The sequence below is a fragment of the Elgaria multicarinata genome, chromosome 13 (assembly GCF_023053635.1).
Source record: "Elgaria multicarinata webbii isolate HBS135686 ecotype San Diego chromosome 13, rElgMul1.1.pri, whole genome shotgun sequence".
NCBI classification, from domain to species: Eukaryota; Metazoa; Chordata; class Lepidosauria; order Squamata; family Anguidae; genus Elgaria; species Elgaria multicarinata.
Window position 1 is genome coordinate 29,425,546 of NC_086183.1, and position 27,210 is coordinate 29,452,755.

Consider the following 27,210-nt stretch of genomic DNA (forward strand, 5'->3'; position numbering starts at 1 on the left):
TTAAAAGCAAGTTTCTAGTTCATATGGTTGTAAAGACGGTTAGGGCACAATCCTATGTACTGTGCCATCACTGCTCAGAAGCTGGTGAACTGGGGGAGGGTGGTTCTGAGATTCCTATGTCCTGCCGGGCAGAAGCCATGAAGACACAGGAATGCAGGTGACAGGAAGGAGGCTCAGGATAAATCGTATCCTGGCCTCTTTGGTCTCCTCCTTTCTCCCCCCTCTCAGAGGCTGATTTTCCAACCTCGGAGAGGCAGACAGAGAAGTCCTCTCTGTACCAGAGTCAGATCTCCGATTCCCCATCCAAGCTCAGAGAGCTGTCTCCGACCTCAGAAAGGATTTTCCGAACCATCCTATGGTCCCTGGGATGCTCACCCAAGGACTACGGGCTTGCTATCTTATTTTATTTATATGTTAAATTTATATCCTGCCTTTCCACCAAATGGCGGTCAAGGTGGCTATCAACAATACGAAGAAAACACACATGCCTGAAAGCGCGTTGCCAACTTTTGCAGACACCTCCATAACCAGAGAAGCTGCTGAATTAAAAAGTTCGGAGGGCAGAGATTCAGTGCTCTGGTGCAGCAAAATGCAAACTCCCTTGCAAAAACGCCAGAAAGGATTAGAGTTCAGCTATACTGGAGAGAAGCAAGAGGAAGGGTCCTGTTTTTATCGGCACATTCTGGCTTCTCTCGCCTTACCCCTGTGCCCCCTCCTCTGCTCCTAACCCCACATCACCTTGAGAACACTGTAAGCCAAGCTCCCCTGAAAGTGGGGTGGAGTAAATGCAGCTAACTGAGCAGGGAGCCGGTCCCACAGAACAGCTGCAGCACCCCTGGGAGGAGGGGAACAGCTGCAACACATTCCTCCACAACCCCGGTGGGTGCCCAACCCAATCTCTTTGGTGCTGGGGCTGCTGGGCACTTGGACCTTTTGTATCCCTGCCCACACAGTTCGCTGGCTCTACAGCTCTCTGTTGCAAAACCGGAGAAATCAGGCAAATGTGCTTGATTTATACAGCTGGAACTCTCCTTACAGCAGTATTTGGGTTATCTGGGCGAAGAACTTTAGGATGGGAAGGTTCGTGCAAAGCACACACAGCCATTCTTACTGGCAATTTAAACTGCTCATGCTACTCTAGGAAGGAAGGAATCTCCCCCCACCGCCTCCATTGCCCTTTTTTTCCTTCCAAAAGGAGGCCATTTCGAGGGCAGACAGCAATTATACCCCTATTATTAAAGCAAGAGATTCTGGCAGCCCTTGAAAGCTGCCCTCAGAGCGTCTTTTTGCGCACGCGCGCACGCACACACACACACAGAGTAAGAAACCCAGGATTAAGCAGTATCAGCCTTGTGGTTGACTACGAAGCCTGGCACCAACATGCAGACGGATAAGAGTCATTAAACACACAAACAAGCAACCAGACGGAGGCTGACTTGAAACGTTCCAGGAGTGGCTGCCGAACAAACAGCTCTGCATCACAAAACAGAGTTTGTTGTGCAGGGATCCAATTACAAGGTTGTAATCTGGCCTGGATTCCTGAAGCATAACTATACCTCCACCCCCAGCCCGGGCTCACTTCAGAAAAGGATAATTCTGCCACTAACGTAAATAATTTGGAACGACCAGAAATTTCCAAATGGCTGCAGCTGGTGCACACTTCCATTTTAATTGCTTTTATGTGCCAGCCGAGCGTTCAGAGAGGAGAAAGGATCCTTCCAATTAGCTTCAAATGTTCTGGTTGCTGTTTTTTTAAAAACGATCCTAAGACTAGCAAGGTCTTTTGGGGGGGGGGCAAGAATCTTCCAAGTTTCTCAATAAAGAGAAAACCTAAGTTTGCAGTTTATTATTCATTTCAATGTGCTATTTTAATGTGCAGACTGTTTGCTGTGGCCAACATTTCATTTTAAAGGAACTACTGGAAGTCTTTATGGTGGCAGGGCACAAACTGAAGAATATGACAACGCTGTTAACGGGTTAATGGTGCTTTGAGGCAGGCAGACTTTTGCTTTCTGAGAATAAGGAACCGCGACCCAGAGAATGGAGAATGAGTTATTGATGGACGTTTCCAGCCTTACCTCCACTTCTCTAGTAAGCCGTCTCCAATTGCCACTGCTTCCCCAACCAAACCAAACAAATACAGTATAAGATCAAGCTACTAACTTCCAAATGTGTTCCAGCTAACCAAGAGGCCCTGCAATGTTCAGCTGCTAGGAAAACTGATTTTGAACCTGCATGGCATACAGCTGAATATGGAGGTGGGCCAGGGCTTTCCATAAAAATGGAACAGAAAGTGCAAGGCACTCAACACACTGACTAGACATTTCTGGCGAATGCAGAGCAGCGGAGATAGGATGACCAGCGGCAAAGGAGGATGGTGGTATTGCAGAATTTCAGCAGGCAGAGATTTTCTCTGGAACTGCTAGCGGTACTTGAAGCAGCTCCAACTTTTACACAACTCCTAACAGCAAGGGCGCCTGGTTCCCCACTGCATGTGGCCACCGTAGGTGAACATTCTACTTGAAAATTGCAGTGAATCGCGATTTTTTAAAATTGGAAGAAAAAGAACCCGCTAAATAGTCCTCAGAGCTCTGAAAATAACATTGGAACACAGCCGTCTTATTTATTTATTTATTTATTTATTTATTTATTTAATTACCTTTATATACCGCCCCACAGCCGAAGCTCTCTGGGTGGTTTACAACATTTAAAAATAGTAAACATTAAAAGTATACAATTTAAAAACACACACACACACACACACACACACACACACACACACACATAAAAACAGTATAAAAACAACAGTATCCATTTAAAAACAACAATTGTGCCTCTTATGCCTTGCACAGCTATCTGTCATTTCTTTATGAACTCCTACTGATTACCCCTCCTGTAAATAGTAATTGCCATTATAAAGCACTTCCTCTACATCAGAGAATGTCTCACAGTAATCTTTAAACAACCCTTTAAGGTAGGTTAGGTTCTTATCCCTGTAGCTGGAAGTAAGGCTTTGGGAATGAGATGCAAATAATTCATTCAGCTTTTCTGCAATCTCCTTATCCTCCTTTGGCAAACCTTTAACTCCTTTGTTATTCAATGGTTCAATCTCTTTCTCTAACTGGTTCCCCCCCCCCTTCCGATGTATTTTTTTAAAAAGTTGGTCTTAAATGTTTTTAGAAATATGCTCCTCAAATTCTTTTTCGCATCCCTCATTGTCTACGTGCACTTGTTTTGCCAAAGTCTGCAAACGTTGGGCAAGACTTTCATTTTCTGAAGAACACCTTCTTGCTTTTAATAGCTTGACTTTGCTTGTTAACTTAGCAGGCATCCAGTCGGACTTGGTAGTACCTGTCCTGACCTGCTTCTAAGTTAAGTGGTATTATTATTATTATTATTATTATTATTATTGTTGTTGTTGTTGTTGTTGTTATTTTACTGTAAGTCACTTTGATTCTTGTTTTAATTGAAAAGTGGGGTGTAAACATCAAACAAAATTAAACTAAAACATTACATTAAAAAGCATTCTTGTTAGAATTATGAGAAAAAATGAGTACATTTGCACATTTATTGTTGTTTTATGTCTAATACTTTCTTAGCACAAAAGAGGATTTTCTGTTGTTTATAAATAGCTTTGCCCAAATATTTCCCCTGGGATTTTCAATGTGACAGGAAACGACTAAGGAAAGATTGTGTGTGTGTGTGTGTGTGGATACTTTTTTAATATAAAACTATCTTATAGATCTGTAAGTCCAAGAGAGCATGAAGTATGTGGGTGGCTTTTTATCTTATTTAATGCTGAGTCACTTGGTACAAAGCTAGATATTTTTATTCCTGGGAGTCTCCATATTTCCAGACCGTTGTTCAGTGTAAGGAGAAAATATTTTCTTGCCAAGAATACTGAACACATGAGGAATAGAATACCGTATGACGGACAACCTCCCTACCTACTCCAGGTAATATTTACTCACTTATGAAATGTTGGTAGCAGAAGTAGAAAATCTAAATGGTGAAACTCCCCTCCCTTCATGGTGTGCTCCTGGACCTCCCACAACACATTGTGACTGTGGTGACAAAACACACTATTAAAGACATTTATTTCCCTTGCATCCTCCCTCCATCACCTTAATATACCCTATAACAGGTAATATAACCAAAATCGTTCAATTTTACAGAACATGGAGGAACTTTAAGAACATAAGAAGAGCCATGTTGGATCAAACAAGGGTCCATCTAGTCCAGTACTCTGCAAACAGTGGCCAACCAGCTGTTGACCAGAAACCCACAAGCAAGACACAGGTGCAACAGCATCCTCAGGTCCTTGTTCCCCACCAACTGCAGTATATTAGCTTACTGCCTCTGATACTGGAAGTAGCACATAGCCATCAAGGCTAGTAGCCATTGAGAGCCTTCTCCTCTATGAATTTATCCAACCCCCTTTTAAAGCCATCCAAATTGGTGGCCATCACTACGTCTTGTGGCGGTAAATTCCAGAGTTTTAACTATGTGCTGTGTTAAGAAGGACTTCCTTTTATCTGTCCTGAATCTTCCACCAAACAGTTTCATGTAATGAGCCCGGGGGTTCCAGTATTATGAGAGAGGGGGTGGGGGGAACTTTAAAAAGAAACACAATCAGAACACTAAATGAAATAACTTAAAATGTATTGCTCTTGGAAGATCCCCAAAGCCTGTCTAAGATGGCTGCTTCATTCCACCTTGTGTTAAGGCAGGTATCCTAAGCATGCAACAACATTGCCTGCATACTCATTTTAAAGTTGCAGAATTGAGACTGAAATGAAGAAGGCAGCTTGACCCGAGTCAGCAGTCCTTCAAAATATAAAACCAGGTCCCTACCCACTGGGGCATGTTTTCATGACGTATTTATGCCTTCCATTTTCTTGCAAGCTATTCTGACACAGAGTCTAACTTGTTGAACAAACCTGCAGGCTGGTAAAAGGCAGAGATCGCAGCATTAGCAAAACCTCTAGCAAAGTTTGGTTCTGGAGGGCTAGACACCCAGGTGCATGTCGGGAAACAAGCACATACCCTGCAGCACCCTCATCAGCACCTTGCTTTTAACAGGGCCCACACCTTGAGTTGGGCAAGGGCTAAAGGAGCAGACGCAGTGACTCCACTCATTGACTCACTGGCCTCCCAAAAAGGCAGAGGGCCATCTAACCTTTTCCCTCCTCAACCTGAATCAAAACCTTGGCAGGGCTGTCCTCTTTCTGCCCACCGACGCGAGCTTCTTCCCAAAATAGCATTTCACCTGCCTCTATTTACTGAAGTTGTATCGTTTCCTTTGGCACAGAATCACTTCGGCGGGGAATTTAAACAAATATGTCTCTTCTGGAATTTTCATTCCATCACCACCTAAGCAAAAAACATAACGCCCTGTGATGTGAATGGAAACCCAGGTGAGTGCCGTTTTGGGGGGTGGGTGGGTAGAAAGGTGGTGTATAAATCAAATCACGAAATGATATGGGGCTTCCAAGCTGGGCCCCAATCCCAACAATACACCCATATTCTCCTACTCAAGCCAGGACACAGAAAAAGGGGCTCTCTGATCTTGCCTCAACATGAGCAGGAAGAGAAGCTTTGGCGGAGTTTTTCCCCTGTCACATCTCAGCAGCTCATTTCCACTCTGTTCCCTTGTGAGATGTTTCACACTGGGGTGGAGTGAGAGGGAAGTGTTTGCACAAGCAACATAGCATAGCAATGGGGAGTGGGGGGGAGGGAGGGAGAGGGAGAGCGCGCAGAAGAGAGGGATTTTTCTCCCGCTCCACTTCAGCTCTTCAAAACATCAGCACGTAATGACTTACTAGGGAAAGCTCAAGAAGGAATTGAGCAACAAGTGGGAAAAGGGGTTTTAAATAGGGATGTCATCTGATTAACTAACTGATGCAGCCTCATCCTAGCCATGTTTATTCAGAGGTAACACTGAATTTAATTGCGTTTCCTCCCACGGAAGCCCGAGCACAACTTGCAACTATCATTGACTAAACTATCTGCCTTTTCGCTAATCAATAAAATGCATCTAGATATCAAAAACCTCAACATAGTGTCTTTCTGAAATGTTAATTACAAAAAGAACCCTCCCTTAAGCTACTGAACGTAGCTGGGAGGAAAGGTCAGTTTTAATTCCTTCTTTTCAATAATTATTATTACGGGAACACGCCAGACCCAATGCATTCTTTTTAAACCCCACCTACTAATATTTGCTCTTCCCAATCAAAGCTTTAGTTGACAGTCATATAGATTAAAGTCTGAAGTCCGGCTTCAGCCCCATGCAGAAAAGGCACTATGACCTCCATCACAAAGGCGAAACACATTTGGAAAGACAACTAATAAATGCTAAAAAAAAATTAAAAATAAGCATGAATAAGCTCTTAATGTATTTGGTTCCCAGAATGTCTCAGCAGCGCCCAACTCATTTTTGAACTTTTAAGCTTGGGGAAAACTTCACAACTCATTATGCCTTTGTTTGGTAAATGACGGAGCCCTGAGAGAGAGAGAGAGACGGCTCATTTCCCCCTTCTTCGAGCAATTCCCCCTTCTTCGAGCAGTGTTCAGTAGCTGGTAGGATAGCTGCAGATCAGGCGGCGCAGGGCCGGGTGGGGGAGACGGAAGAGGCCAGATCCGCTTACTGTAGCCCTCTGTACCTGGCTGCCAGCCCAGATCAGCCCAGCAATACAAAGCTTGCACTGAGGTCGAGAGCAAACGTGGGATTTTTTCTCTCTCTCCCAAGGGCTTAAACCCTTGCAATATTTCCTTTTATGTCTGAACAGGAGTGTGTCTATGTGTGTGTGTGTGTGTGTGTGTGCGCGCGTGTTGGCAGGCTCTACTAGAAAATGTGTTTACCAAATATCCCGAGGAGGTTGTTAGGATTTGAAAGATGGGATCCTAGGGTGGGGTGTGCGTGAGAGGGAAGGGAAGGGAAGGGAAGAGAGGGAGGGAGGAAAAGGGAAAGATCGCGTCTGGGAAACTGTGGCCGCAATCTCACTGAGGGAAAAGCGGCGGCACACCGTGTTTCAAAAGGTCTAGAATAATTTGGAAAAACGAAGAACAGGAAGTGTGACTTCAGCGTCAGCTTGAGCCTGCTGTTAGGTTGAGGGTATGTGTGGCAAGGCGAATGTCTCAGCAAAGGGGCCACTAAGAACCTCAGAAGAGCCCTGCTGGATCAGACAACGGTCCATCTAGCCCAGCACTCTGTTCACACAGTGGCCGACCAGATGTCCACCAGAGACCCATATTTTATTTATTTATTTATTTATTTATTACATTTCTATACCGCCCAATAACCGGAGCTCTCTGGGCGGTTCACAAAAATTAAAAACATTCGAAGTATAAAACAACAGTATAAAACCATAATATAAAATACAATATAAAAGCTCAACCAGGTAAAAACAGCAGCCATGCAAAATTACAAATTTAAAACACCAAGTTAAAATTTATTTATAGACTGTTAAAATGCTGGGAGAATAAAAAGGTCTTCAACCTGGCGTGAAGTAGCATTAGCAGGCCACACTGCAGCAAAGCCCCTCAGATTACTGGGCAAGGCTGGCAACCAAGTTTTGCGAAGAGTCAAGGAAGCACATGACCTGCTTGGCCTACTACCATTACAAGGAGGTTTCTTTGGCTTCCCTGAACGGTTTCTCCATAGCTTCCAGATAGGGAATTCCACTACCATAATCTGCTGTATGTTCTTCCCCTTTTGTTGGTTATACTCAGCACTTACGCACCGCACCCCACCCCTTCCTTGGCTACCTCTCGGTCTTCGCACACACTGCCTGTGTCATTGATACACTTCCAGCCTGATACCCAAAACCATTAGCCAGCCTTAATTTGTTAAAAGAAAGCGGCTTCCATCTGCCATTAGGACATTAGCGCCGCTGCAACAGATGGTTTCCTCCCCTGTTTTGATTTTAACCATCAGATGGTTTGCCAGTGTCAGCCGACTTTAAAATTTACTTGTGAATTTTCTTGCAGCCTGTAAAGAGTAGCAAAATACCTCCAGGGTCAATAATATAGGTCGCAAGGTATTCATTTCAACAGATTATTAGAAACAAATTCTTAAAAGAGAGCCAGTGTAGGCTTGGGTCCCTAACTCCCCACTAAGACTGCATGTTTAGATGTTTGTACTGAAGTACCAGATTATCTAGACACGAGCTCAGCTGGTCCTGAATGTGGAGCATTAGTACTGAGCCTGTGCATCACTGAGCCTGTGCATCAGTACTATGGAGCTCTAGCTAAGGGAAGGAACTATGGGGTGGCCAGCCAGAGCCGGAAGGAAGCACCTTAACAACCACTGGCCACAGCAGGTGAGGTGATGCTCACGCAGCTAGCTTGCTTCCTTCTGAACAAAGCGGACACATCTGTTGGGTTCCCCATGACTGACTTCCTTCATCCCCATTCAACTTGACAGGAGCTAGGTCTGACCCAGATCCTGCATGGGAGCAAAAAGCAGAGAGATACACTCCCAGCACATAAAGGTGGGTGGGAAAGACATTTTGGGCAGACAAGGGCTATGGTTTAAAGGCGTGGATCAGTGATGGGGGGCTTCCAGAAAACACTGAACTGGAAAAGAAATCCAATGCAAATCGGGTCATTAGCATAGAGTAATTTGCATAGGAAAAAAAATTCAATTTCCATTGGGAAATGTTCTGATGTGCTAGAGCAGGGGTGAGGAACTTGTGGCCCTCCAGATGTTGATGTGGGATTTCCACCCCACATCAACGGGCATAATGCAGCCATCTTACAGATATGGATCTCGCCAGTGGCTGCTTGGGAACCCCATGTACATCCCCTTGAATTCCTTAAGGGAAGAAAGGCAGATATTGATGTCATAAATAAATAACATCAAGAGACCCAACATGGTTCAATTTGTGAATGCAGACAGGTCGTTAGCAGAAACTGCACACATCAGGAAAAATGGATGTCAAGTCTGTAGGAGAAGCTATAAGAAGTGTTGTTCGTTAGGTAGCCCTTTCCGTGACAGCCAATGACCTCACGATCCATATGACGTGCCAGGCAACAAAGAAAGGATGCAAACAAAACAAAACATTGTCTTTGCCCACAGTCCCTCTTGAACTAGAGAGCTTTCCAATTTGCGGCCCCTGGGTCCTTACCCACAGGCTCGGCTCTTGATATTTCAGCTCCCGCTCGGGCAAAAATATTGTTTGTTCCTGCACAAAGCCAACTGATTTTCCGTCTGGGATTTCAGCCAAGAGTCATGACCCAGACATTAACCCCTTCTTGGTCTCTGCTTTGGTGAGCTTGCTAAGAGTTGCCTTTCACAACCAAACGAAACCACGCCAGCAAATTAAGGCACTGATGGCTTGGGCAGACCCTCGGGAAAGAGGGAGAAGGGGAAATGTAACACTTGTCCTAGGAGTGGGGAGGAAGCATCCCATCTTTGAGTACAGATGGAAGAAAGTGGGGTGAGTGGGCAAGTCAGCCCGGGGCCAGGGCTCCAGACACAGGAGGCAGCTCAGGCATGGAACTCCACATTATGAGAAATGCAGAGCTGCTGCCAAAAACAGCATCTCCGTGCCAACAGCTCCAACTCTGTAACGTATAATAAGATCTACCCCCATGCCCCGATATCAATAGGCTGAGTGTCCACATCAGTGGCCAGCTCTGGCAGGGAAACACACAGCATAGTGATGTCAGGATACTGGATATCTTTGGCTTTCCAGATTAACGTAAAGCAAAATGTTGTACATTACAGAAGGGAAGTGGGAGAACTCGATATTTATTTATTTATTTATTTATTTAGAATATTTATATACCGCTCCCCAATGAAAAATTTTGGAGCGGTGTACAAAGTAAAATTAAAATAAAAACAGAATAAAAACAGTTAAAACAAAATTTAAAAGAATAACAGTAATCCAAGGCTGCATGTTAAAGAAAGGCTTCTTGGAATAAAGATGTTTTCAGGAGGCGCCGAAAGGAGTACAAGGTTGGCGCCTGCCTGACCTCCAGAGGCAGGGAGTTCCACAGGAGGGGCGCCACCACGCTGAAGGCTCTTCCCCTGGTGGATTCCCATCGGAGGATGGATCTATGTGGATCCACCAGGAGCAGGCCCTCGGATGACCTCAGTGACCGGGGCAGGTTGGTAAGGGAGAAGGCGCTTTCTCACGTATCCTAGTCCCAAGTTGTTTAGGGATATGGGGATCCCCTTATAGGTGATCCTTGTACCATGTAGTTCCATACTCAAGATTAAAGAGGATTAAGCCGTGAATGGGTTGTCACACAGGGCACAACATATGGACCTGGTAGTCCTTGGCTTGGGCCACAACTGATCCCGAAAGTAAGAGCCTTAGGGAAACCTGCACAACAAGGCTGACCGAGGAAAAACTGTCCACGCCTAAGTGGCAGAGCACCTGATTTGCAGGCATGAGATCCCAGGTTCGATCTCCATCATCTCCAGCTGAAAGGATCGCAGGTAGCAGAGGTGTTGCCAGTCAAAGTAGACAATGCAAATATATGAAGCCTGTTGGATCAAATCAAAAAGTCCGTTCTCGTCCAGCACTCTGTTTCCACAAGAACCCAGCTGGGCATTTCTCAGAAACTTACAAGTATGACACAAAGGCAACAGTGCAATCCTTTTTGTTCCCAGCCTCTTGTACTCAGCAGTAGACGGCCTCTCACAAGATGGGAGGTTCGATTTACCTATCGTGGTTCATAGCGGCTGACAGGCCTCCCCTCCATAAAAACAGATGAGGCGGAATGAACTGGTGAGTTGACTTAAGGGTTTACATGCCCGGTTTCTGTACAAAGCTGGTAGGAAAGCCAGGATTGCACAGCCAGCCTGAGTTAAGCACTTCAGTGCTTGATGCTCACTGTGCAATCTTAGGAAATTCTAACTCCCTCTTCCTAAGATTCCTTAACAGGGCTGTTACAAAGCTCAGTTATCGCACTCAGATCCTTGGAGGAACCGTAGGATAAAAATGTAAACAAACAAGTTAGGACTGTCACCCAATTAAAGAATTCTAAGTCAATTGATTGCTTAAATTTGCATGCAAAGCAACTGAAATCAGTGCTGAAGCAAAAGCATACTTTCAAAAGCATACCACCTGGGGCGTGCTGGGAATTGTAGGAGTTTTTTCTGTCTCGACATGCACAGAATTGCACCCTAAAAATAAATTACACTAAGCAATTCAATGTGGAAGCCCTACAAATGCCAAGCCCTTGCGATAAAGCAGGCTATAAATAACTTACAAACCTTTTCAAAACAACTTTTCCCCCTTGTCTAACTTTGAGAGCCACAACGTCAACCTGAAGGATTACTTGGGGGTAAATAGGCAGTGCATAACCTGTAATTTCCTGGATCTCAAATGCAAACCGCTTTCCAAAACCTTGAAAAAGAAATATCAAAGCTTTCAAAGTTTGTTCTGCGAGTCCACAGCCTCCACAGGTCCTCCGAGTTGAGCAAGTTGGGAGCTGCTTGCTTACACAAGGCATCCAAGGGAAAACATTAACCGTCATGACCAGACATGACTCAGTTGAGGTTTTGAAGGCAAAAAGGCCTCTGGAAAGGCAACACTTCAACTCGCGCCAACACAGTGAACAAAACCACGTTATATGCCTCAAAACAGACACGTCACGGCCACCGGACAGAAGCCGTTCCAAGATAATAACTCGGATCCTGTGTCTTTTGGAGGAGGGAAAGGTTTCTGTATTTAGAAGCCAACCTTCAGAAGGTCCTTACTACTCACAAGTAAAGCGAGCTTGTTGGTAGCAAACGTTGCAGCCTAATTTTGATTCCTGGGGGATAGGAGGGGAACCAGACTCATCTAAGCTAGAGCCTGCATAACTGGTGACCCACTAAATTGACTGCAGGCTCAACTAAACCTCCCATTTGCCCACGACTGTCAATATTGGAGGGAGGGGGATTGTCAAGTACCTGGAGAGTCCTAATACATGGCTGCTTTGGGCTTGATGGGTCACAGGCTCTGTAGGCCTTGACTCCACCCACCTCTGATCATCATCTCTCTCATCTAGCCACCCAGCTCCCAAGCCCATGTTTTATGCAGTGACAGCGCTCCCGGTTCCTTAGCTCACTGATCTTCAACTGCTGGATCAGAACCTGCAATAAGGTCATCATGCCATGATTTAAGGTGGGCCAAACCAATTTACACCATTTTCCTTTTTTTACTGAATTTTTGTTTTGTTTTTTAAAGGTGAAAGGTGTGGGGAGGATGAGAGACCAAAAATGGGCGAAGAGAAGCAACAAACAGATGCTAAAGTATGGAAAAGTGACCCGCATATTGCAGATGGGGGTTAACAATAGGTCCTTGGACTGAAAAGCTCTGACCGGCAGAAGCTGTAATTATTTTGGGGGGAGGGTAGTTGCTCTCTGCCACACTTTTACAACTATGAGGGCTAGAAACATTATTCATTTTTAGAAAATGAAATCTGGGATTCACGCGGATCATACAAAAGGTTCTACGCAGCCCAGAAACCGTTATATTACCTAGCCCTACTGCAAGTGATTAAAATGCTTTCTAACCAGCTAGACCAGTTCAAAGTGCCAAAACACAGTGCGAAAAGGTCACCTTCTTATCTTTCCTTGCTTAAAGGCCATGCAAACTATGTAAGCTTTCTGTCAACAGGAATTACCTATCAATGACCGATGAATTCCCCCTACAATCAAAGATCATTGAGTGCCTTGCCACCAAATTATGCATCTATGCTATCTGAAACAAAAAATCTTCCTAATAAGTTGATTAAACTTAAGCAGGTCTAGATAAAAGGTATAATAAAGAAAAATATTTCAAGTTTTAGGCAGTCAGCTCGCAATCTGTGTGAGGCACCTCAGTGGAAGGCCACATACGTTGAGAATTTCATTTTCAGGATTTAGAAGTGGGTCACGCTTTGACCCAAAATGGGTCACTTAGTAGTTGGCACACACATACCCATTGTGGTGGATTGCTTTTTGGCTTTCTTTTTTAAAGAGATGTGCCCAGACGTGGCTCCTGTATCTCCTAACTGCTGTGTCAAATATGAGAACTTTGGGAGGTACAGGTGGGAGGTGAAGACCTGCAACTGCTGAAATTCCATCTTATTTATTTATTTATTTATTTATTACATTTCTATACCGCCCAATAGCCGGAGCTCTCTGGGCGGTTCACAAAACCAAAATAATTATCCAGATTATTTATCTTCTAGATAATTGGTTGAATTTATCACCACAGGATGAGAGAGCAGCCTATGAGGACAGATGGCTTTAAAAGAAGATTAGACAAATTTATGGAGATAACAGCCATGGCAACTAAATGGTGTTTGCAGGTTCAAATGCACTATTCCATCCTAGGAAACAGAATTCTGGAACAGCGCTTGGTTGGATCCAGTAGGGTGGTTCTTATGTTCCTAAGAGAAGCCTGATCTTACTTTGCAGCTGGTCACCCCAAAAAAGGAGAAAGATTAACACGTATAGTAAAGAAACGAAAGTGGCTCCTATACTGCAGCCTGGAGTTAAAAGGATGGTGCCTCACTTGGAAAGTCTGAATATCACTAGGGAGACCATCCCAACAACTGCAGGGTGAGATCAAAATCCAGCCTTGCTCTGATCATGGTTGGAAAAGGCCCTGATTTGGCTCCGGTCGCAGCAGGAGCCATACAGTAGGTCCTGCTAATGAGATGATTTTTTTTTAATTTGACAATGCCCCTACAGCTTGTAACCTGCCAGACCTATCTAAACACAGGCCCCACCAGTCATGTTGGTACAGTGGGTCAGGAAGTCTCCTCCTTAGGCTTGCAAAAAAGTGGGGGGAAGGGACGCTTGTCAAGCACCTGGAAGGCCACAAGACATGCCGAGGTGGCTACTTTTGGTGTGGTGGGTTTCGTATAGTGCATTTGACAACCACAGTGCTAGAGAAAGGAAACATAGGTGCTGTGTAAGCTTTACATCGTAGCAGTAGCAAAGTACAATGTTAATCTGGCAGCTGACATAGGGTAGAATTAATATTAAGAACTCTGATCTCTCTCTCTCTCTCAGGCTTATATAGTGAGCTGGGTTTCAGCTTCAACATCCTTTTCAGTCAAATATTATTTACGTCTTTTTGCACCGTAATATGGTGCAAAAAGACATTTCTTGGCTCAGACAAGCAGCTGAGGCCTTGGGGATGATAAACATCTTGATAACAGGACCTGACAAGTGTCGAGAAAAACAGGAACCAAAACAGTGCAGGCAACACATACTGCAGGGGCAATTGGAAGAAGTACAGTGCTTATGTGGATGCACGCCAGGATGTCTGGATAAAGAAATCAGCTACAGCAACAAGAAGCCTAAAAGGATGCTACTTTACTTTTGATAAGCCTTATCAGCTATTGTTTGGAGCGGATTTGCAATACACCCCCATTTTGTTTGTTTGTGTTTTTACAACTGTAGTAGAACTCCCACCCCCAAAATAAAAATGGGTAGATGTGGGAAAGCTCCACCACCTCTCTGGTCTCTGCAAATATAAGGATACAGTGACAGAACTGTGTGGGAAACCAAGCATCTTGCTGGCACACTGTTGCAGCAGCTGACCCGGGTCACAAAGCAGAGCGCACGGGCAAGTTGCGCCGACGTGAAGCCAGCTCATGGATTTCTGGAGACACGCTACTTTAGCAGAGAAATTCATGCAAAGTATAACGCCACCACCGCCTCCGCCTCCTCCTCCTTGTCACCTTTCACTCTCTTTCATTACAGCGAAAGCAACTCAAAGAAGCGGTTGAGGACGCAGATTGAAGGCAGGTTTGCTTTTTCACAACCCGCTGTGCATGCATGTGACTCGGTGGCACAACTCAACTTTACAAGTTAGGTTTGTCTGGAAGAGCCAGCTACGCCCAGCCCAGTCCCCCGCCCCCCCGCCCCCTTTTCTTGCTCCTTTCTCCCACTGCTGTTTGTCAGAAGACGAAGCACAGGCTGAGATATTGCAATGTTTCCCAAGTCCATTGGAATATTATGAAGACAACGATGAGTAATAGTTTGCATGGTATGTAGTGGATGCCGTGTCTCTGATTGCCTCTACTTGGGATAGAGGAGAAAGGCTGAACAGTTGAGCCTAAGAGAGTTTGGGCAGCTAGCTCCTGAGAAGGGCTCCTCCCCAAACTCTCTCAGGCTCAGCTGTTCAGCCTTTCTCCTCTAGCCGAAGCAGAGGCAATCAGAGACACAACAGTGGATTCAGAGCACTTCAAAACTAGGGTGACCCTATGAAAAGGAGGACAGGGCTCCTGTGTCTTTAACACTTGCAAAGAAAAGGGAATTTCAGCAGGTGTCCTTTGTATATGTGGAGAACCTGGTAAAATTCCCTCTTCATCGCAACAGTTAAAGTGCAGGAGCTATACTAGAGCAGCCTTCCTCAACCTGGGGCTCTCAGCCCCAGCTGCTGGCTGGGGCATTCTGCGAGTTGTAGTCCAACACATCTGGAGAGCCCCAGGTTGAGGAAGGCTGTGACCAGATTTGAAAGAGGGCAGGGCACCTGCAGCTTTAACTGTTGTGATGAAGAGGGAAATTCAGGTTCTTCATATATACAAATGACACCTGCTGAAATTTCCTTTTCAATACAACTGTTAAAGATGATGATGATAATAATAATAAAATAATAATAATAATAATAAATATTTATTTATTTCTTACCCGCCTCTCCCCTTGGATCGAGGCGGGGAACAACATTAGGAAAGGAATCAATACACCTTAAAAATTCTTGATTTTACATTGATCTGGATAGGCCTGCCGGAAAAGGCAAGTCTTTAAAGCTGCCTTAAAATCACACAGAGAGTTAATTTTACGAATCTCCTCTGGCAGGCCATTCCACAATCTGGGGGCGACAGAAGGAAAGGTCCAGGAGATACAGGAGCCCGGTCCTCCTTTTCAGATGGTCACCCTATTCAAAACAATATTCCAAGTTAACGTTACAACTACAACTAGTAAGGAATAGTGGACAGACTTGTAACTTGGCTTCTCCTCCAGATCAGACTAGTACTTGTCCCAGGCGAGCAGAAAATGGCAAGTTAATATTAGTTAATATTAAGCCAAGCCATCTCTTTCTTCCTTTCATGATCCCTATTCAAAGCTTCTCTTTAGCCTTCTCCTACTAACAGGGAATAGGGATTCAGCTTGTGCTGGATGGGGTTACACTCCCCCTGAAGACACAGGTCCGCAGCTTGGGTGTACTTCTGGATTCAGCCCTGAGCCTGGATGCCCAGGTTTCAGCAGTGGCCAGGAGTGCATTTTCACAGTTATAGCTAGCGCGACAGCTGCACCCATTCCTAGAGATGTCGGACCTGGCCAAGGTGACACGTGCCTTACTTACATCCCGATTCGATCACTGTAATGCGCTCTACGTGGGGCTGCCTTTGAAGAGTGTTCGGAAACTCCAGCTGGTTCAAAGAGTTGCAGCCAGATTGTTGACCGGGGCTGGTTACAGGGAGCAGACAACTCCCCTGTTAAAACAGCTCCACTGGCTTCCAGTCTGTTTCCGGGCTCAATTCAAAGTGCTGGTTATGACCTATAAAGCCCTATATGGCTTGGGTCCAGGTTATCTGAAAGACCGTATTCTCCCTTATGAGCCTGCCCGTGCTTTGAGATCTTCTGGAGAGGCCCTTCTTTCAGTCCCGCCATCTTCACAAGCGTGCTTGGTGGGAACATGGGAGATGGCCTTCTCGGTGGCTGCTCCGGTGCTCTGGAACTCTCTTCCCGGGGAAGCTAGGCTGGCTCCCTCCTTGATGGACTTTCGGAAGCAGGCGAAAACCTTTTTTGTTCCAGCAGGCCTTTGGAGAATAATCTGGCCCTCCATCTATGTTGATGTCTTATAATTTTGGTGTGTATTTTAAATGTTTATGGTTCCCCACCCTGAATGTATGTTTTAAACTTTGTAAGGCCGCCTTGAGGCCCAGCATTGGGCAAAAGGCGAGATAATAATAATAATAATAATAATAATAATAATAATAATAATAATAGTAGTAGTAGTAGTAGTAGTAGTAGTAAGCCCCCCACCCCTGCCTTTGCCATTCTCACTAATCCTTTATTAAGTCTTGACTTCCCCACTATCAAATTCTAAGCTCTCTGGGCAAGAGACTGGCTGTTTTCTACAGTAGTGAGCACATAGGTGGCAGCAAACATTTCAACAGCAGTAATGAGAACATCCCAGTGATATCGATGCAGCAGTCCTGTGCCTTCAAAACAGAGCTCCCGCTGACTCTCTTGCCACGGCCGTGCACACTGTTATTTTCAGTAACTGTGCAACCGGTCTCTTGTGTCAAAAAAGGATCTCCTCCAGGTGACCCGGCAGAGAAGTCTGGAAATGGGAAGAGAGATGTTTCTCCTCATTGCCTCTGCGCTTCTATTTTCAGGATGTGGATGTAGCACAAATTATGAACATTGTGTGGGAAAGCAGGCAAGTCAGAATGTTGGGGACTAGTGACTTGTGTCCTGTTATTAGCAACCCTGGTGGTTTCAGTTTCACAAGCCCTGCTGAATGTTAAAATTACATCCTTCATTTGGCTCGAACTCAAGAACACTATAATATTGTCCATCCGTCATCGTCCCCCCACAAGATATTTAGCTGTTGACAGTTTAGTGTATTGTTGGTATTGTGTGATTGATAAGTTAGGAATACATATTGTACATGCAGGCAAACGTGTGTTAAGTTGGAGGGTTTTATCTGATGAAATGTTTTATTTTGTTATGCATTTGTTTATTAACTTATTTATTACATTTGTATACTGCCCATTAGCTGAGGCTCTCTGGGCAGTGCACAATTAAAACCATAAAATACAACAGTGGCAGATAAATTTAAAACAGCGGTTCTCAACCTGTGGGTCGGGACCCCTTTGGGGGTCGAACGACCCTTTCACAGGGGTCGCCTAAGACCATCCGAAAACACATATTTCCGATGGTCTTAGGAAACTGTATTGACTGAACTATGTCATGTATCATCTTTTGTATTATTAAAGCTATTGTTATGTATTATTTTCATTAGCCAACCATCTCATGACAATGGATTGTGTAGAGAAGAACGAAAATAATTTTATGGTTGGGGGTCACCACAACATGAGGAACTGTATTAAAGGGTCGCGGCATTAGGAAGGTTGAGAACCACTGATTTAAAACATTAAAAGTTAAAAAGGCGATACAAAACCAACTAATTTAAAATCCACAGAAAGCCTGTGTAAAAAGATATGTTTACAGGAGGTGTTTTAAAAGATGTCGTGCTTTCCGCCTCCCGAACCACACTAGGGAGGGTTTTCCAGAGGGCGGGTACCACTACAGTGTTCTTGACGCTGCTGGCATGTTTTTAGAGAAACATGGTTTTACTCAGGTTCGGGTAATAAACAATCTTCTGTACATCTTTGAGGTCTCTTCCTTTTTTATTCCTGCTGCACTTGGTACAGACTTTGTCAGTGGCTGGTAAAGGGATCCAATTTGTATAACTTTCAGCAAAGCACCCTTTACTCCGCAATAAAACTGTCCACTGTGAAGAACGTTCGGAATTACTTTATAAGACCGCCCACCATCTTGAAATGGCTTTCTATGATTCCGTTTCCTCCTACCTTTTCATGGCTGCTTCTGGTATTCTTTCTTATTGACAAGGGTGCTAAGATCTTTAAAACAGGCAAAATCAAAGGAGCTACCAGTGTAGCTTCTAATCAAAATTAGTAATGAAAAACATCGTAATCTGTGTTTCTATTGTTTTGTACTCTGTGGAAAGAGTAGTTTGTGCAGAATTCAATGTAACCTGAGCAGAATTATCAAATTTCTGCACAAATAAATAACCGAAATTCTGCACTCTTGATAAATTATGCACAAGAAGTATATATTCCATCTGTCAGGGATGCTTTAGGGTGGATTCCTGCATTGAGCATGGGGTTGGACTTGATGGCCTTATAGGCCTCTTCCAACTCTACTATTCTATGATTCTATGTAACCAAAATAAAATCAACATAAAACTACCTAAGAAGCTAAAACTAGTGTCAATTAAAGCTAATTAAGTCAAGAATAATCACCTTCATAGTACTGAAGGGGTGGAATAAAAAGAGGAAGGTTTTCCACAATAAAACACTGTGGACGTGATGTACAGCAACCAAAAGAACTGCTGCCACACTCAAGAGAAAACTATTCTGCCTTTCAACAAGGCAGTGCAGAATCTTTTGGAGAGCTTACCCCCAAATTCTTACACTAAGCAGAATGTGCGAAGAATTTCTAGCGAGGTGCTTTGAAATGCCATCAACCTGAGTGAAGGCTGAAACACAAATGCTACATGCATGCAGCATTGCAATAATCTCATTTAAGAGCAGCATTTGGTATTGAAAGAGAAATTAATGTACTAAACAGCTCCAGCCATCTCTGTTTGAACCAGTCATTGTTTTTACATAATAACCATTTCAGTAAGCCACACATCCATCTGTAATAAAGTAGTGTTATCCACAAAATATGGACATTGTGGGGGGGGGACGACGACGACACACACACACAATTCAGATTGTGTGGAGTTTGGAGGATTGTCCAATACATGCATAGTGGACTTGTGCAACACAGCTTCCCCAGCTTACTTCCAAAGGCAACAGTTCAGGGCATACACAGAATACGCACCCCAAACTGCTACTGCAGGATCTCTTTTAAATATTGAGTTTGTTCTGACTCTATACTGTTAGCTTCACCCTACCCGGTGCCTGTTTGCATTCTCTTTCCCTCCTTATTGTTTACTGCAACTTTATTAGATTGTAAGCCTATGCGGCAGGGTCTTGCTATTTACTATGTATAATCTGTACAGCACCATGTACATTGATGGTGCTATATAAATAAATAATAATAATAATAATAATAATAATAATCTATTCGGCAACAGGTAAAGATCACCCTCTACTCCCAGACATTTATTATTATTATTATTATTATTATTATTATTATTTATTTATTTATTTATTTATATAGCACCATCAATGTACATGGTGCTGTACAGAGTAAAACAGTAAATAGCAAGGCCCTGCCGCATAGGCTTACAATCTAATAAAATCATAGTAAAACAATAAGGAGGGGAAGAGAATGCCAACAGGCACAGGGTAGGGTAAGCAGGAACAGGGTAGGGTAAAACTAACAGTATAAAGTCCGCACAACATCAAGTTTAATGGTACATGATGAAGCATCTATATCTGCTGTTTTAAAATAGGTCGACTAGGAAAAAACATCACTTATTTAAATCACTTTTAGCTGTTTACATTGTTTTAATTTTTCTATGTTAAACAGTTTAGACTATTTTTATTATTATTTTGTAGTTTTACAAATTGTTATAAACTGCCCAGAGAGCTTTGGTTACGGAGTGGTATAGAAATGAAATACGCAATGAGCTGCAAAGCGAACAGTGCTTTATTTTTCTGCAGAAAGTTGTCCATTTCATAAGGTCATTAATAAAATTTATTTTATTTATTTAGAACCTGTATATACTGCTTAATATAATACACTCTCTAATCACTTTGAATGCATGCCAATTGCAAATACAGTATTAGGCAAGCCTGGCAGTTTCAAAGTTGTAATTAATGTTTTTTAGGTGATTACCCCTAGCACACATATATGTCTCAGACTGAAAAACGAATAAATAGCGACAGTGAAACTAAAGGTGCCCCAACAATAACTTTTGTCGAAGGAAGCTGAATTCTGTTGAATCATATGAGCAGTATATCATGCACATTACTTTGGGTTACTAAAATTAATTTGCATAAACAGTGTCCAGTACCTTTGTTTTTTCCTAAAATATAAAGAATATAAGGGGAGTGCATGTTATTATCTTTAAATTTTTAGAAGTAGTCTTAGAAGAATGTCTATATAATAGAATATTTCAATATAATATTTGAATCACATTAACTGAGCTTTAATTTTTTCTTTAAATAGTTTTGGTCAAATACTTATGATGTATTGGGACAAAAAATTAACATGGACTATTTTTTTTAGCTTTGTTGTTTACTAAATAGAAGTAAAATAAACATGTTAAACATAAGTAAAATCAACATGCATCCGCTACAAACTTGTATTTGCAATGGAAAATTTCCAGAAAATATTCCAATGCATTTTTTTATTTATTTTTTTGGAAAATCCACATCACTGCCACTAATGACTTCAATGAAACCAGGATATGTCTAGCACAGAGTTCTTTCTGTGTGGCCACAGGCACTGGCTGGCCGCACTGATTTCTACACGATATGATTGTGCTGTGGCTGCACTTAAAACCACCCGACATGTCTGTAGCCTCATCTGCCACTTCTGAAGCTCAATGTAAGAACCTCTGGACTAGCAGAATGAGGTGCGCCCATCTCAATGACACCCCACCACAAGGCATACTTGCTGATGGAACCGCATGTGGCTTTTAATTAAAGACGAGCATTTTAAAACCTCATTGTCACAGAGATGTATTTGAAAGTCAGTAAGTGATGTCAGTCAGTCCACAGGCTGACTCAGGTTTTGAAGGATAACTGTTTCAGAATACTGCAGTGTGACAGCTGCCATGATCCTTAAAGATGACAACTATACGAAGCAATTTAATCAACATAATTTGTATACTAATTACAGCCCTAAAGATCATGAAGTTTCCCAAGATAGCCCTTCAGATTGAACTAGTCTTTTTCATTCTCCCCCCAGTTCATAACTGGAATATTTTGGCCTTATAAACACAGAGAGTTCTAGCAGAATACAACACTGGTACTCTAAGTATGACTAAATCTGGATCCAACCCGTGGTTTGTAACCATCCAGTTTTGGTTAACAGAAATGGGACAAATTAGAATATACTCTAAAAACTGGTTGTTGTTTTTATTTATTTGTTTTTTGGAGGGGGGAGGCAGAACAGTGCCCATTCCTTCCACCCTTCCTTCTTTTTCTTTTCTTTTTTAAAATGTATCAGTGATGCAAAATCATGCTGTTATGACAATGGGTTGGTTCAGATGTATACCAAACCATGGTTTGGTACTCGGATAATGACTCTAGTCCTGGTGAAGTCTCTCTTCCTCCCTCAGTTACAATTGATTACTTTTTCTTTAGTGAGAACTATAGTTTGCTATAACATCTGAACTAGCAAGCTATGCTTTGAGCATTCCCTCAAAACCAGGAATGCACCACTATACCCATTTCTCACATATATACACCTTTTCTTCAATTACCATTGAGTTACCATAAATACCACAGTCCTATGTGAACCCAACCATTCACCCAGGTAAAGCAAACTACACTCTAATGAGAACAGTAAATGACCACAGGGCTATTAGTCCAGTACATGGCAGAAAATATTACTCCCTCTCCAAAAATCTGTGCATGCACCTGGAGTTCCGAACAAAAGTATTTACACAGGAACATTTCTGATATATTCCTTAGTGCTGAACAAGTGCATTCAAATTGACTTTCCAAACACCCATTTATCTCCAGACAAAAAAAAAATAGTGAAATTTAACACACACACACCAAAAAAGTTGCACAGCTCCAAATTACCGTTGGGCATGCCAGTTCAATTACTCTATTCTAGAAGATCAGCACAACAACCAATGTAAGGTATCCTCAAAAACATCACATGCAAATCCCCAAACTTCAGTACCATCTCAGGACAAGTTCAAAGTTACTTTTATGGCTGTCAATAAAGCAGAAACTCTTTGATGTTGAGGGGGGAATCAAGTATTCTTGATGCAAACACGATAACCCAAGATAAGAGAAAGACCCCTAAAAAAATCTCTTAAAAAATAGAATACAAAATTCACCCAAATAAAACAGTTCTGAAAACATTTGCATGGCAATATGTCTGTCTGCAACACAGTCCTAATATGATGCTTTGCAACATCACACTTGCAAAACAGCTAGCATGCATCATGGCTAGGACCCACGTGTTTGTTAGCTGTGAGAAATCTTAGGACCACGGTTTTAGATCCCGAGGAATGTACAATAGAAAAAGGAGGAGGGAAGTGACAGAATAGAATATGCAGCAGCATCTGGAATGGAAAGCACTTAGCATCAGCACATTTTATTAACCAGGTGTCCAGAACCTTTCTAGCCCTGTGCATAATACTGGAGAGAATATCATTCACTCTTGGAAATTGAGTAATAGTCCAGTTTGGATGTATTGATAAGCCAGAATTCTTTAGAATCTTGCCCTCTCACTGGGTTCAATAGGAGGGATTTCGTAAAAGAAACCAAACAAAAACAAAACCTATGTTCATAGGTTGTTTACATGACATCTGAACCTGGACGCTTTGGGTTGTCTGTGGGTTAAACAACTCAAAAGTATATACATACTATTTGTTCACGTTAACAACCTACAAACGGGTCGTTCACAGGCTGTTTCTGAAAACAACCCACAATCTGCTGTGAAGACGTGGAACAGCCCAAATGTCCGCAAGCCACTGAGCATATTAATAATAGTCTAACCATGACAACCAAAGAAATCCCCTAATAAGTTTGTCATGCTTACAGTTTCTAAAAACTATACCCATGGGTTCAGGATGAGTGCACTTATACGAGCACAAAGTGGGGAGGCAACTTCAATACATGGAAGAAAAACAAATGAGGCAAATTTCAAACTGAGAGAGAAAAAACATATTCCTCCACAAAACAGAGAGAAAAGAAAAATCATAAGGAGACAGCCTTTTGCTTTCAAAATCTTCAGAGAGAACTTTCTCAGGATCTTTTATCTAGCGAAGCTTTCTCAAGTAAAGGAGGAATAATTTAGAAAATAATTTTCTCACGAAAACGAGACGTAATTTAGCGTTACTCTCAAAAGGGTAGGGTAGAAACGCTTCAAAAATAAACATTCACACTCATCACCTTTTAGAGGCTTTTGCCTTACATGTACATATTAGCAATTACTTCATAGGCCATAAAGTGTTTTACAAACAAGATCATATCCTCCTACATAACTTTAAAATTCTCCTATCATGGGAAAAGCATTTTGCAAGTTCCTACCCAGTTTCATTCTGTTTCGTAAGTTCAGGCCCAGGATTATCAAGGTTGGGGTGTTTTTTTAAACTGTTCCTGCCTTCAACAGTAGCCTGACACAGAATTTAAACAAGCTGAACAAAAGTAGGGCTGTTAAAGTGATGTAAGCAACCTTATTGCAAGAGCCTGGGCCTTGTGTACCTTCGGAAGCACATTGTGGAGAGGGCCTGTTCTATATTGCCAAGTACAGAAGTGAAATGTGTGAGGTCACACTGAAGCAAGACCTTCTCCATTGCAGCATCCACATTATGGAACCCTTTGCCCAGGGAGATCTGCCAAGTCACCTCTTTGCTCCTTCTAGAACTTACTCTGACAGTTAAACACGTTCCTGTTTTCAAGACTCTTCCCTGCTTATTCATTAGTTTTCTTAGTTAACTCTAGTTACCCTGGCTGTTCTTTTTTTTTTACTGTGTGCGCTTATTTTAATAGGATTTTATTGCTCTTGTGTTTTTATCCCTTGATCACAAATTGCTTCCGAGTATTTTCAGTAGAAAAGTGACTTGGCAAAGTCAAATGCAAATAAATATTCCGTCCTCATACTACAAGGAAATCACCAAGCTTGTGAATAAAGTAACTGGCCAGGACGGATCTAGCCCAGCCCCGAGAAGCAAAGAAAGGTCTTTAGAGGAACTGAGGCTTGCTTACCATGCCGCCAAGGATCTTTGGGCTCCACAGCACCAGACACAATGTCTTCGTCAGAAGGGAACGTGACGTGCTTTGCCCCAGGCTTGAGTTTCCCATCTTCATCTGGCGGAGAACCTTGGCTTGTTTTGTCATCCTCTGGATTCTCTCCACTTGCTGCTTCCAAGCCCAAACAACAGTTCTGAGAAGGGGAGTCCGATTTTTCCTGCAAATGGTTGTTCTGCTGAGCAGATTTTTCAGAGTCCCTAAAGCATTCTCGGGCAGTCGCAACAGGCTCTGCTGCCAAAGAGGGGTTATTACAGGCCACCTCATTCGCCACGGACTCTTCCTGTAGCGGATGGCTCAACGTCTCTTTTCCCAGTGGTCGCAGCTGCTCCTCTGCCCCCTCACAACTCACGGTCTCTTTCAAATCCTCCTTCGAAGAGCATGCAGTATAATGGTCCACCATCTCTCTGCCAGGCTGACTCCCTAGAGTGGGAGGGCTGTGCTGAGAGTGAAGGCTCTCCGTATTTTGTAGGTGCTCCAAAAAGTCTGAAGTGTTCTGAGGTTTAGTACCACATCGGCTGGGGTCCAACTGGGAGGAAGCCCAGGGATCAGAACCCCTCAACATGGTCTGTTCTTCCTTCTGCACAGCAGGAGATGGCAGTAGCAGGAGGAGACGGTCCCCCTCAGCGGCTTTCCCTTGCTGCTGCATGGGAGAAACCTGCACACACTCCATGGCCAGGCAAGTGAGGTCGGTGTCTGTTAGGGGGGGAGCTCCTTCTTCCCTTCTCATGGACCCTCTGGAGTCATTATTTAGGGGTGGAAATCACCCCTCCCTCCAATCCTTTTCTAGCTACCCTCACCTGGGGAAAAAAAGGCTCCCAAGGTTTCCAGGCCCTTCGCTCCTTGCAATGGTGCAATGAGACCAGGCTCTTGGTGGGCCAAGGAAGGTTCCTATATGAACCATGAATGAAGAATAGGATTGGCTGGGGGTTAGGGAAGGTCTCCTGCTTCTGAGGATAGGAGAATGACTCCGCTTGGGGTTGGAAGAAAGAGGCTCCTATGTGGGCAAAACAGATTAACAACACTGCTTGAATTGGGGCTAGGTTCAATTCCTGGGAAGAAAAGGACACAGAAAATCCTTCCTAGTCTGAAAAACAGGGAACAGTTTCTTGCAGTGTAGTTTTTCTGAGTGAGGGCAGATAATGGAGACTTAGTGTATGCGTAAGATGGGGACTGATTAGAACTAACAACCTTCAGGATAAATGGGGTTCACTACTAGGCTGATAGAGAATAAAACTGGGGTGATTTCTGCTCCAGAGGCCAAGTAAAAGAAACGGATACTCCCCTTCTGAAAGCAGAGGCTATCGAAACAGGAAAGGCTTCATGTTTGATTTTGCAGGTGTGCGTGCACGGGTTGAAATACCTGCAGAATAAACAGGAATTGATTGCTGGCAGAAGAGGAACGAAAGCCAACTAGTGTCCAATCTTGTGCCAGAAATAAAACTAAATCCACCCCTCCTTTACAGAAACGTGCGTCTGGGGTGTTGGCTGAGAAGTGGGTTGGAATTAATACCTGCAAAATAAGTGAGCCTCATCACTCCCAGGCAGGAAAGAAAATCGGATTGATAGCCACAGCTGGAAGGGTGGTGGTGGTCCGGGAGGGAAATACTCTTCTTTGGGGGAGGGAAATACTCTTCTTTTGGGGGAGGGAATAGGAAGAAGGTGCCTATTAAGATAAAAACAACTCCAGGCTATTTGGGGGGGCGGGGAGAGAGAGAGAGATAAACAGAGGGACCCCTTTTGTGGGGTACTGAAGGGAAAACTGCCCTTCGCTGGGCTGTGGAAACCTCTACTTAGGGTTTTTTCGGGGTTGGGGGAGGCAGAAAGGAAAGGAGGGAGGGAGGCTGGGGCAGGGGGCTGCCCTCCCTGAGGCAGATACTAGCCCGAGGAGAGGTTCGGGGGGGGGGGCGGAGAAGGCAGGAGCCGGTTCCCGGGTAACGGTCTGGGGCGGGGTGGGGGGAGGCAGGAGGGAAGGAGCCACTCACTCACTCGGGCGGGGTGGGGGGGGCGGCAGGTGCGGACCGGGCCCGTCCCGAGCGAGCGGCCGCCGCCGCCTCAGCCAGGTGCGGACTCGAAAGAAGCCGCCTCCTCGCCGTCGCCTTCGCCTTCTCTCGCCGCCGTCGCCAGCAGCGAGTGCGCCAGCGGCCTGCGCATCCGCCGCGGCACTTTCCACACCGGAGATGGAGCCACCACCCCCCTCGCGGAATATTAATATTATTATTAATAAATAATAATTCCTCTCAATCCCTCACCCCACCCCACCCCGCCGCTTTTCTCCACGCGCGACTCCGGCGAACCCGCGCTGCCAACGGGTAGTCACGTGCCCCCTTTTCCCAGGTCTGAGTTTGGCGAATCGGCGGATGGGTTTTACACAGCACAACACACACGCAGCCTTCGCTCCCTTCCCCTGGCTCCCATCCTTCCCAATCGCCCTGAGGGCCCGAAGTCCGAGTTCTGCTTTCCGCTTAGCACTTTCGACACGGACATGGTGGAAGATAAAATACGGGCGAGCGGCTTCCTGATTAGTCAAGGGTTTTAATTTTAGTGGTTGTTTTTTTTTTAAAC

The 27,210-nt window shown here is 43.9% G+C and overlaps 1 protein-coding gene across 1 annotated transcript in view; it reads right to left on the reverse strand.

Annotated features, from left to right (window-relative positions):
* Positions 1–26,341, reverse strand: part of PPP1R37 (protein phosphatase 1 regulatory subunit 37) — a 57,685-nt gene extending 31,344 nt beyond the window's left edge. The window contains exon 1 of the mRNA XM_063140018.1: positions 24,604–26,341. Coding sequence (XP_062996088.1) covers positions 24,604–25,375 — 772 coding nt within the window. The 5' untranslated portion in view covers positions 25,376–26,341. The remainder of the gene's footprint in view (positions 1–24,603) is intronic.
* Positions 26,342–27,210: the final 869 nt, after the last annotated feature.